Source organism: Somniosus microcephalus, chromosome 1 (assembly GCF_052327205.1).
Source record: "Somniosus microcephalus isolate GS21.2 chromosome 1, FLI_Smic_1.0, whole genome shotgun sequence".
Lineage (NCBI taxonomy): Eukaryota > Metazoa > Chordata > Chondrichthyes > Squaliformes > Somniosidae > Somniosus > Somniosus microcephalus.
The window spans coordinates 150,097,478-150,110,606 of record NC_140987.1 but is presented as its reverse complement, the minus strand read 5'-3'; the positions used below and the strand labels follow the sequence as shown (position 1 = coordinate 150,110,606).

General features: G+C 38.9%; 1 protein-coding gene across 1 annotated transcript in view; it reads right to left on the bottom strand.

Annotated features, from left to right (window-relative positions):
* Positions 1–2,986: 2,986 nt before the first annotated feature.
* The window catches only part of cep120 (centrosomal protein 120), a 143,599-nt gene continuing 133,456 nt past the window's right edge, over positions 2,987–13,129 (bottom strand). Inside the window, exons 16-17 of the mRNA XM_085967909.1 lie at positions 8,151–8,296; positions 2,987–5,646 (exon numbers count right to left, since the gene is read on the bottom strand). Of these exons, the coding sequence (XP_085824035.1) occupies positions 5,409–5,646; positions 8,151–8,296 (384 nt within the window). The 3' untranslated portion in view covers positions 2,987–5,408. The remainder of the gene's footprint in view (positions 5,647–8,150; positions 8,297–13,129) is intronic.

The window sequence follows — 13,129 nt, the reverse complement described above, 5'->3', positions numbered from 1 at the left end:
GTCGCTCTCACTCTTCCCCTCAGTCGCTCTCTCTCTTCCCCCCCGGTCGCTCTCTCTCTTCCCCCCCAGTCGCTCTCTCTCTTCCCCCCCAGTCGATCTCTCTCTTCCCCCCCAGTCGCTCGCTCTCTTGCCCCCCCAGTCACTCTCTCTTCCCCCCCCAGTCGCTCGCTTCCCCCCCAGTCGCTCGCTCTCTTCCCCCCCAGTCGCTCTCTCTCTTCCCCCCCATTCGCTCTCTCTCTTCCCCCCCATTCGCTCTCTCTCTTCCCCCCCCAGTCGCTCTCTCTCTTCCCCCGTCGCTTTCTCTCTTCCTCCCGTCGCTCTCTCTCTTCCCCCCCGGTCGCTCTCTCTCTTCCCCCCCAGTCGCTCTCTCTCTTCCCCGCCCAGTCGCTCTCTCTCTTCCCCCCCAGTCGCTCTCTCTCTTCCCCCCCCAGTCGCTCTCTTCTTCCCCCCCCAGTCGCTCTCTCTCTTTCCCCCCAGTCGCTCTCTCTCTTTCCCCCCAGTCGCTCTCTCTCTTTCCCCCCAGTCGCTCTCTCTCTTCCCCCCAGTCGCTCTCTCTCTTCCCCCCCCCCCAATCGCTCTCTCTCTCTCTTCCCCCCCCAGTCGCTCTCTCTCTCTCTCAACAACAACATGCCCTCGAAAAAGCCTTGGCACCGCCGGGCACTCCAGCTAGTCTATATCTATCTATATATATAAAAGGATCGTTCTTTCTGTCTGTCTGTCCTCGGGTGTGTGTCTGTCCGGCTATGCGCTCTAAAGTTATACGGCGTACCTATGCACGCGTTACCTCCGAAGAAAGCTTACGCTTCCGGGACGCTCGTAAGTGTATTTACTTTTCGGTCGGACGAAAATTGTTCGCGCCTTATGCAAAACACCTTCAAAATTAAACTCATTATCTGCTAGCATTGATTGACTGACGTCAAGGTTCGACCAATCCTGTGCCGCCACGATTGACCAATCCTACAGTACGGTCCCCTGATGGTTGGCCAATCGGTGTGTGTGTGTGTGTGTGTGGGCGGGACTAATCGTTTTCATCTCGGGGATCTGGCAGCCATTGTTTCACTGCCATGACTTCAGCTTCCAGCTCAAACTACTTTGAAAGTTAGTATCTCTTTTAAAAATAACAAGATTTACCAAAAACGTTTTATAAGTACTTTCACTTTCATCTTTCAAGGTATTAAAAGGTAGAAATGTTGCCCGGCCGCAGATTGAGACAGGGACACAGACAGGGCCCAAAAGCCTGGGACTCAATTTAAAATGTTGCCCGGCAGCAGATTCACAGAGGGACACAGAGAGGCCCCAAAGCCTGGGACTCGATTTAAAATGTTGCCCGGCACAAAACAGCCCTGGCAAAACCGGGCTCCCCCAGCTAGTATAAAATATATAAGGTAAACCCAGGCAAAACTTCTGTACTCAAAGGCTTGTCACTTTCATTGACGTTTGAATCTGCAGGGAGTTTATTTGTTCATCTTACTAGCATACTGTTTTACTGTAGTTCATTTGTTAAAACATGGTAAAATATTTAATTGGATTTCAGTACCCCACATTAAGTACTGAAGCTTTCAGCTATTTTAAGAATTCCTGCTAATTTACATTATTATGCAAAAGTGCTGTGAAAGGTCAAGGGAGGAACATTCAATGTGACCACTATCTCATTATTTTGCCAGTTAATTGGGTTACATTTTCTAGCGTCAACACTATGCAATTCAGCCTATATTACAAGTGAGTACACTTCAAGAGTACTTAATTAACTGTGAAGCCCTTTGGGACATCCTGAGGAACTAAAGGTGCTATATAAATGCAAGTTATTTCTTTTATTACCAACCTTTACTAATCTATCCATATGGCTGAAAGCAAGACCAAGTGTGAGGTAGTTACCGAATAGCAACCCTCAGCAAAAGATTATGGAGTCAGAAATTGCAAATAAATCAAACACAACATTTGCTGTTTTACTAACATTTTATTAAAAAACTGCCATTTTAAAACCAGACTGTAAATCAAAAATTTACAGCATTGTCAATGCTGGGAGGGGTTTTTAACCTAATTAGGGTAGCAAATTCATTAACTGATGAAGCCAGTATGATAGAGCGCTTCTAAAGATAAAGTTTAGCACCAACTGAGCTTTATACAAAACAGTGGCAAGCACTTATGTCCTGGTACAAGAAAGGACGATCATCTTGCTGGAAGGCAGGTGCTCTGCTCTCTACCTACTTGTCCATGAACAATTAACATTAATGATTAGTAAATGCTGAATAAGTTAATTGTTTTTAAAGCAGTAATTCTGTTAAAGGATTCAAACCCCATCATGGATGATTTTAAATGGTCACCAGAATTGCAAGATGCATACTTTAAAAGGAGGCCATTCAGCCTCTTGGCTGATCCATCTAAAACAGAAAGAAAAAAACCCATCTCCATCCACTCTACCCAAACACCTTCTAACAATCCCTTGAATGAAATGAATCTTTTGCCTCCACTGCCACCCCAAGTGTTAATCGCTCTTTGTGTGAAGTGCTTCTTGACATCTGTCCTAAATTTTCCTTTCACCAGTTTTAATCAATATTCTAGTATCCTGGCATACCTTTGAAGTAATGCTCCAGATTAACCATGTATGCGGTTTAATATCTTGTATATATCTACAAGGCTCCCTTTCAGTAACCTCATTTCAAGGCCACCGAACCCCAGCTGCTTCAGGCTTTCTTTATAACTCAATCTTTTGATGCTGGGGATCAGTTTGTGCCAGAGATCAGATTATAGCCTGAAAATTATTTCAGGATATGGTTTTCAAATACACTTCAACACTCCATTGGATGATTTTATTCATCCTTGATTTGCAACAGAATCACTCACCCAGTATGGATATTGTCAACTGGTGTCTGCTATGCCTTGAATTTGTGGTTAAGGATTAAAAGATTGCAAAGCATTCATTGCGAGGTTACCAGGAAATAATGTAACCATTTATTATAATTAAGTCAGTTTAATAGACAAAATGTCTTGCACAATAAAATATTTTTATTAAAACCACTCACATTTATAAATAAAAAGACCAACTCAATGAAAACACAAAAGAAGTTGCACTGAAAATTTGCAATTTTTAGGTTTTGTTTCATTATGTTAAATGGTATCAAGTTAAGGAAAGTGACAAACATAAAACCAGGACTAAGACATAGAATTTCTCACATAACAATCCTGAAAGACAAGATGCATTTATTGAAGAAATCAGCTCCCCCTACTGCTTGGTAATGGAATTTCAAATCCACCATTAATTCCAAGGAGATTTAAATAGCAGGTTTATTTCTTCTGCACTGTACTGACTACTTGCAGATTCTGGTTTCATTGCAGACTCTCCTGTTCAATGCTAGAAATGTTAGTTGCAATTTTGTAGTATAAGTGTTTATATTTTACTTGGGCTAGGGGTGGTGGTGTGAGGCCTCACATTGGAGAATAATTTTAAGTCCCCTGTGCTGTGCACTATTTCCTGATTGTCAGCCATTTGCCAGACATCTACTAATGCTGCTCTAAGGTTAGGATAACTTTTTCCATCATCACCTTCAACATGTGCAATCTAAATTGGAATATGTATTCTGAAGAATGAGCAAACTGATATTATCTAGGCTCATGAACTATTTTTTCTTTGGTTGACCCGTGGACAACAAAAGGTTTAATGAGGAAAAAAATGCACTGGGAACAAGTTATCATTTAACAGTCAATTATAGAAAGTAAGCCCAAGTTTTATAAGAATTGCATTTGTAACCTGAATATTCTTGTACACATGAACAATTTTTAAGACACTGACTCGTACTTGGCCTGTATAAGTGTACTTAGTCCACATTCCAGCTATTTTTCCAAAAATCACAGACATGCTTTAAAATCTTGCAACTGCTGAGGGAGTTAGGGGCAAGAGTTGCAGTAAAGGAGTAGTTGGTGCTGCTGTAAACGTTTGTCAATAAATGCAGTTTATATTTTCCAATTGCTAGCAGGGATTTAAAAAAATAAAAGTACTTCCTTGCCTGGTTGTTGTAAAATGCTAATCAAGAAATTTTAAACAGCCACACCTAGATGTATTAAGTGGCATAAATATTGATATATATGTGCTTCTTAATTTGAGTTTTGCCACAACTGTGTTTATTTTTTAAATTGTTAAACGAGTGTTAAGATTTTGGTAAAATCGGTTATGCAAAACATATTATAAAATGATATTTTCATTGGCCATGAAACAAAACTAAAATAACTAAATGATCAAAAACATTCAATCTTCATTGGGAAATATGTTTAAAATATTCTCTAACATTACTGATGGCATTTCACAGAGAAGAAAGTAATGCTTGTGACTGCTGGAACCTGTAAAATCTCTCCCGCAATGCACCGACATTGATTTGGTATCTTCTGCATACTCAGTCCAAAAAGCATTAATTTAACTATTTTCTAGTTAGCTTAACTGTAGCATGTAAATTAATTTCATTTATGACACAAGTACATTTAAGTGGTTAGAATTCTCCTTTAAGACACCATTATGATACCTCACAAGGGAGTCACACAAAGTATTTTTTACAAAGCTTTTATATTAAGGGATTCTATGCTTCAAGTCACAAAGATGGAAAATAAACTAAAACCAAAATAGTTGAATACATTAACCATATAATGTACATGGCATAAAGGACTGTTAGACATGATTGATGAGGCAATTTGTGTTCCAAGTGGAGTTTCAGTCAAATAATAAATGTATTGGGTTATTCCTTTGAGATTTATTTATTTGTAGCCTTCAAATCCTCAGTACTCCATGTTCGCAACTCAATTGAAGATAGAATCAAAATGTCTGCTCCTCACAGTTGCAAAACTGACATGTATTTGAATCCCTGGTCGTGAATTTATTGCTGTTTACTTGGAATGAACCTGCTCTGCCTGTTATCTCCATATTCTATCACCCTTCTTCAAAAATTAATGTTTTCTCTAGTTCAGCTATTGCTTTTACTGTGAGGCACTATTATCACATCTGTTCTTCTTGACAGCTGATTTTCCTACATTTATAGCGCAAGCTTGTCAGCCTTGTGGTGCCTTTAAAGTAAATGCATAAAACTTACTTGTGTTTAAAGAATTTGAATAAAGTTTACTTTCCAAAAATAGCTATTTACATAGCCATTTATAAACACCAACACACATCTGTAGAAAGTTACTGTACATATAAAACAAAATTTCTAGTTCACTCTATAAAGACTATTTCAAAAACAAAGTTGTATAAAAGTCAAAAAGTAAACCCAATCAGTATCAAAAGTTTGATTGAAATATTCACAAAATATCTGCTAATTTTTTACCAAAGGGAGATGATTAGTAAAACACGACAGATACAATTATGATTAGGGATTATGCGGGTGTCCTTGTATGTGCTATACAAAGATTTCACTTAAGTGGCACTCTCATCTATGACCACCTCTCTTCGCCATAGCTTCACGTATTTGTCTGTCAAGCTCACTGATAATCCGATCCTCATGAGTGTATACTCCTGTCCTTAATAAAGTGTCCCTTTCCTCTATGAGCCGAGCGAGATAATTGTCCAAGGCCTCATCTGGATGTTGAGTGTGATCTCCAGCCTCCCTCCCACTGGCAGGAGCTCGCTGCTCTGGAGATTCTTTTTTATCTTCTTGTAGCTTTAGCCTGATAAATCAACACAAACAATGAATTAAAAAAATCCATGAAAATAATAAACTGAACTTAGCTCCTACTAGTATTTCCTGTGACACAAACAAAAAGTCTAAGAGCTACCTAAAAATACCAAATAGGAAGGAATGTAAAATAGAATGATGTGTGCAATGATACAGCATAGGTTGAAATACCATCATGCAATGTCATGCAGTGGTGTGATATAGATTTGTACCTGTCTTTCACCGAGTTCTTGATCTTAGCCGTAGCACTGTGGGAAATGTTAGGTGCATCCCCAAATGAAAAAAAGGGGGGAAAAAAAGCCATCCCTTGTCACATTCACATAGCTCTTAGCTTGCACCTTCACAGCAATATTAGCAGAAGCCTGGCATGTCGGCCAAGAATGCGCAGAGGCTAGGAAAAGGGAAAGGAATGAAACCAATTTAAAAAAGAGGGCCTCATTCAGCACCGTCTGGTTCCCAGCAGTCACGTAAAGCCTCATAATGGTCAAAACATAAATAATGTTTAATCCAAATATTCTGATGAAAGACAGATTATGGATAGATAGTAGGAGTATCTCAATGATACATTCATGTACACACAAACTGAGGAATGTCACCAAAGTTTAATGCCTTTGATGACATCACAATGTTAACATCAACACATTCCTAGGAAATGGAAGATCCCAGTGCAGTATTCTCACTGTGAGCCTAAAATGTGGAACTCTTGGTAGACACAGGGTGGAATGTGAAACAAATATTCTTTGCTCAAATGATATACAAGTAGCTTGCAATCCACATTGGTAAATGTTATTTTTACACATCTTGTGCAACACTGCACATGCAAATTATTAACAGCCAACATCTTAACTTGCCACCAAACTGGCTGCTTATCTGTACAATTTGCACTTCAATATTCAGGGTTACAAATTCAGGTCACCATTAACTAAATTATACTCCTGAGCTAAACACAGAAAATGCTGGAGATACTCAGCAGGTCAGGCAGCATCAATGAAGGGAGAAACAGAGTTAACGTTTCAGGTCGATGACCTTTCGTCAGAACTGGAAAAAAGCAGGAAATGGAACAGATTTTTAAGCAAGTGTAGGAGCTGGGAAAGGGGGGAGGGGATGAAAGAACAAAAGGGAAGGTCTGTGATAGGATAGAAGGCAGGAGAGGTTAAGAGACATTAAGAGATATTCAAGGCAAATCTCGTGAGCTGTTAGTCTGAAAATAAACATTCTAATTAGTATCAACAATACAAGGTGATAACTGGAGCTTTTGTTAGTTTTAAAATGTAACTAGTCTTTAAAAAAAAAATGAAATTAGAATATAGAAATACATCAACATCTGCCTCTCTGAGCTTAAATATAGGTTTCCTGAAGTGTATAGAATATTTATAATTCAGACAAATAAAAACTACAGTTGTGTAATCAATATAGGCATTCAAATATTTCTGAAACACGGTCTAAAAAAAACCTACAGGAAACTCTCTTAACCGGCACATAAATAACCGGAAATCTCTCAACCGGCAAAATTCAGGAGTAGGTTCAGGTAAGTTTTACTTTATATTAGTGGCTGTGTAACCGGGGTTCCTGGATCTGTGGCCGTGTAACCGGGGTTCCTGCACAAGTGCCGTGTAACCGGGGCTCCTGCACCTGTGGCCGTGTAAGGGGCTCTCGTACCTTGGTAAGTATACCTCTCTGTAATCTGGACTTTTTGATCAACCGGCACCACGCCGGTCCCGTCGGTGCCAGATAAAAAAAGTGTTTCCTGTATGTAGATATGGTTACAGATTAGAGTTTAAAGAGAAATATTGTGACATTTGGCCAGCTAAATGTCATTGATGTATCCAGGGATTGTGCATGCACTGCACAAGCCCAGAGTGCAGGATTTACTTTCAGCTAACCATGTCCCTGCTCAGAGCAAACGTGTCAAGCTCTAATCAGCTTTTGGGAGAGGCTGAGCCATTCATGTAAACTGGTTAATGAAGGTATTGAAAGACACAAGGCAATTAATTATACAAGTTTAATCATTATTTTGAGAAACATTTTGGACATTTCAGTTATGAAGGAAAAATAGCAAACAATTAGCGATTCGTTGAGTCACTTTATTAAAAACAACAGGGTAGGTTCCCCTAATTGGTTATTTAGAATTAGTGGTTTTCTTACCGTTTTCTCATTGGCGGTTTTCCAGCCGCTTACCTTTTCATTTGTACATTCCCTGCCTCTTATTCCCTTTTTTTTTTTACTGTTTTACTTTAAGCCATCAACAAAGTGTTAAACAAAAGTGTGACAAAGAGGAAGTGCGCACATATAAAAGACACTCAATATGAAATGGATAGTGTGCCGTTTTCCATTTTCCAAACAATTCAGCCCAAAACTTGTGCTCACTGCAAATGCTCATGAATATGGTCACTTTTCATATCATGCACATAGATTGGATGTTTTAGAATATTTAGTTCAAAATAGAACTCAAAATTCTAATTAAATATTGCACAGCATTTCCCCACTTTCTGGTACCTGTTGAGCTCATTCCTAATCTCCTCCAATTCTTGTCGCTCTGTTTTAACTACTTCTTTCTCCTCGGCTGCCAGGTACCGCAGCCTCATATGTTCCAGTTCTTGTTGTTGCTTCTTAAGTCGTGCCATAGCATTTTCTTGCTCACGCTGAAACAGAATATATTTTTAAAAATTAAACTTTCAATTAACTAATTGCTTTTCAGGCTTAGCTACTAACAGTTCATGAATAATTAACCAGGATTTGCATTTATTCCACCACCTTTACATTAGTAGTCTAAGAATATTGCATTAAAAAAAATCTGGATTACACAACCTGTTGTAACTTTCAGGAAGCAACATTATCAGATTTTCAGTATAAAGTAATGAATCAAAAGTTAAATTGCAGTTTTATAAGATGCTTCTGTTGCACATTAATTCTGAACCAAATACAACCATACCTCAATAAGCAACTTCTCAGCCAATTAGATATGCAATTATCTTAATCAAAGAGTTAATTATGTGCCAACAGCTAGACATTGGGCGGGATTTTGCTGTAGAAATAATGAGGCCAACAGTGCTCACTGTTAATTACGTGTCAACGGGGCAGCAACTTCTGGCTGGCGCACATGCAGTTAAACATGCAAATCTGGAAGTTGCTGTCCGAGCTGCCCTGTTCCTCCAAAAGTTTCCCAAAAACTCAATCTCGCCATCTAACTCAAATATAGTGAACGGCGTGAAGTTCCTGTACCTGATTTGACATTGAATTCACTATTTTAGCAGACATTTCCTGGTTCATACATTGCACTGCTCATTAACAAGTTTTCAATCTGATTGGTTAAGGAGATACACAGTTGCTTGCTCTTTTCACACAGATCCCCTATGTCCTGTAGAGGGCGCTACGCTTTTTGGCTGACAGGAACTTAAAGTGCAAAAACCCATAGAATATCTATGGGAAAGTGCAAGTCGAACGCTACTCAGAGCAAAATCCGGCCCATAATCTTCCTGATAAAGATTCTATTAATTAGTATTTTAAGTACAAGTCTACAATGCATTCCAAACAGAAGTGAGTCTGGTTCTAAAGTTATTCCATGATTACAATGGAAAATAAATGAAAAAAATCCTTTTGGTTCTAGCTCTAATATCAGAAAAAAAATCAGTTTGGTAATGTGGTACCCTACTAACCAAAAGGCATGGGGATCAAGTCCCAGGTCTATGTTAACTTAATTAAGGATGCTTGGTTAGTTAAAACACACTGCCTTTTGAGAACAGTTTGCAGGGTATTCCTTTCAGATTTTGGTTTGGTATGGAGGGTGGAAGGCTGTGTGCAGCTCACTCTTACAATCAGCTGATCAGGCAGCAGCAGCATGATATTCCTGTTGTAAAATTGTCTGGCTCTTCCAGCACAAGGATTTTAACCAGCAAAATCAGGAGAAAGAAAATGGAGAATGGAAAAGCAACATCCCACATTCTTAACTTTGTGTAACTTAGGCAAGATGAAAGTCGCAGGTTTTTAAAACGAGGTGCATCATGGAACCCACAAGTTCAGATTGCTGTCCATCCAGGGTGGGCACGCTATGCCCTAAGAGCACAGTATAAAATTTTGTATTCTGGTTTTGTAATTCTCTTTTTTTTAAACTCACTAGCACATTATTTCTGTTTCTGTATATTAATCAGACACACTTTGTGACAACAGCAATCTTTTCCTATATTACAAAGGGTTTGGGAGTATAAAAGTAAAGATGTCTTACTACAATTATATAGGGCCTTGGTGAGACCACACCTGGAGTACTATGTACAGTTTTGGTCTCCTTACCTAAGGAAGTGCAATGAAGGTTCACTAGACTGATTCCTAGGATGGGGGAATTGTCCGATGAGGAGAGATTGAGTAGACTAGGCCTATATTCCCTGGAGTTTAGATGAGAGGTGATCTCATTGAAACATAAAATTCAATTGGCAGGGTAGATGCTGGAAGAATGTTTCCCCTGGCTGGGGAGTCTAGAACTAGGGGTCACAGTCTCAGAATAAGGGGTCGGCCATTTAGGACTGAGATGAGGAGAAATGTCTTCACAAAGGGTTGTAAATCTTTGGCATTCTCTACCCCAGAGGGCTTTGGATGCTCATTGAGTATATTCAAGACAGAGAGAGATCGGTAGGTTTTTGGACACTAAGGGAACCAAGGTATATGGGGATAGCGCGGGAAGGTGGAGTTCAGGTAGAAGATCAGCCATGATCTTACTTAATGGCAGAACAGGCTCAAAGGGCCGAATGGCCTACTCCTGCTCCTATTTCTTATGTTCTTATATTCCTTTAGACAGAGGACACCATTTTTCAGAAGTTCTAACAGGGATTAATCAAGATTGTGTCAATGTTTGCAGAGGGGCACCAACACAGAAAAGTTTGAAAAATGATTCATAAGCTGACAAAAACCGCAACAGAAAGTCATTTTTGTAATAGGTGATCCAGGAAAAATATTTATATCTACATTACTGCAGCACACTGAAATGTTGCCTCAGATTCTCTACAATCTTGGAGAATGCACAGAACAAGCTAGATTACCACTAGACCCAAATGTTTGCTTTTCTGTTTTTGGTGGGGAAAAAGATGAGGTCAACAACATTTTATCTGCTCACTTTCATCACCACAGGTTTCAATGATGGTGAAAATACAGTTGAACGGATGACTTAATACATTAAACCTCATTAACACCTTCAGTTATTGGTAATACTTCAGTTACCATATACGTATGCAGTAGAGATGCAACTCCAGCTAAACAACTTACTTAACAGTGAAGTCAGAGCAACCATTTATGATGACAAGAATACAGGTACTGTACCTTGTTTCTTTTCCAGCTCACATCATTCATCTGCATATGTATAATTTCTTATTCTCTTAGCCACAATCATTCACTCACAATATTGGCATTTATATCACTGTGGTTCTCCACTGTGACAATATTTCAATACTTCATTATTTCTTAAATTAAACAAAAGTTGCTCAGTAAAAATCCGAAGATATTTTCAAGACCAATAACAGACAAATCTGTTCCTTTATTGGAAGACTTCCAGTTTCTAATGCCCTCATGTCATGTATTACTATTTCCATCAAATACAAATGCAGCACTATTTTTGCAGGGAGACATTGCAGGCCTCAACCAAGAAATCTGAAACACTGACCTTTAGTTTCTGCAAGGATCCACAATTACTTCAAAAATATCAGAATGGTTAACAATAGTAAAATAGTTGCTTTTATTTCCAAAGCATTGCAAAAATAGTATTTGTGCTGTACTTTTTTGAAATGAGACATTAGAGGTCAACATCCTATCAAAATGGGCAAAATGTCTAACTCAAAAATCACTAAAAACCTCTAGGCTGCCGTTTTCAATATTGTGGATTTAATCATTTCAAAGTGGCAACCCTAAGCAGAATGTTGTTAACCATACAACTCTACCAGCTGAATTATTTACATATGTTTACAAACAAAAAACGCGACTGTGAAAGTGGATGCCATGTTTAACACCTCTTCAAGGCCACCACGGTCTCAGTAGGAACAGCCAAGATGTTTGAAACGGTTATACGGTCAATTTTTTATATTGACCTTTATTTAATTCTATAAGTGTAGCAGAAATGGTATGTAACTGATATTAGAAGACATCTACTTAGAAGATTTCAATAGATAGTTTATATCACTATCACCAGGCTTTGAAGTCATTCAATACCTTAAAAAACTTCAAACACAAGACCGTCACTAAATTAAAAAAAACAGAATCCTCCCTTACAGGTGCCACTGTTAAGAGTTCTCTCTACCAAGTAAATAAACATCTTTACTTGGCAGTGCGGTCCATAAATCTGAAGAGGAGATGTAAACACGCGCCTATTAGGCTAAACAATGGTCAAACACTGGCCACTGCATACGGATTGCTGAGCTGTAGGAAGAACCCTTGGCAGAAGCTGAAAAACTCAAGTGTAGTTTTCTGAAAACAACCCAGAGTTGACAACTTGAGGGCCTGGATGACTTCAAGACATTGTTTTTACATAAAACTGGACTGAACCTTCAAGTTATTTTTAAGGAGATTTACAACAGATCTTTGGCCAAATTGCTCAGAAATTAATCAGCTTAATTATTCAGTGTGGAGAAAGCTGGGGGGGGGGGGGCGGTGGGGAAAAGGGGGCTTGGGGTAAAAACAGCTGCCAGGAATGAATGTCTTTAGCTTTCTGAAATCGCTGCTTGCAAACTCACTTTAATAAAAATGCACTGCAGGAACAACAATATTAACACAAAATAAACACAGACTACTTGGCCAGCACAAAGTATACACTGTTGTGCTCCAAATAGTTATTTCAACTTGTGACAAATTTGCCTTCACATTGATGTTGTGCACAAAAAAAACCTCAAAATACATCACATTCAATCTCAAGCAGGCCGCAGCTGGATATTGTCATTAACATTTTATTAGGAAATTTTGATATTTCCTTCTGCATGCAATAGTTTATGGAAATGTTTTGACAGAACACCACAAAGACTTGGGAGCTTCAAGACACTGGCTGAGATTTCAGACCTACCGCAATTCAGTAAGAATATAATGGTTTGTGGGGTCGTGGGGAGAGAAAAGGGCTAGTCATGTTTTGACACTGTTCCATAAGAAAATTAAAACAAGATTTATGAAACTCTTGAAAGCACAAGCCAAATGAGATTTATACAGCTGAAGAAATCCTCGTATTTAAAGAAAATGTTGCAACAAATGCAAGTTTTGTGGGTCTTGATCCTGAAAATGTCAAACACTTGTTCATATGATGCATACTAATGGACTGTCTGCAATGTTGCCACGGTCAGTTGCATTTTTTTTAAACAAACAAAATGGTGACAAAGTTGGAGACACACTTCAGAAACTTACTCCCTGGAGCCACCTAGTGGCCAGAGCCTGAAACTATACGGTGACAAATTAAACAGCAAAATTGAAGGGCAAATATTGACTTGACACGGCCATTACAATGGCAAATGTTG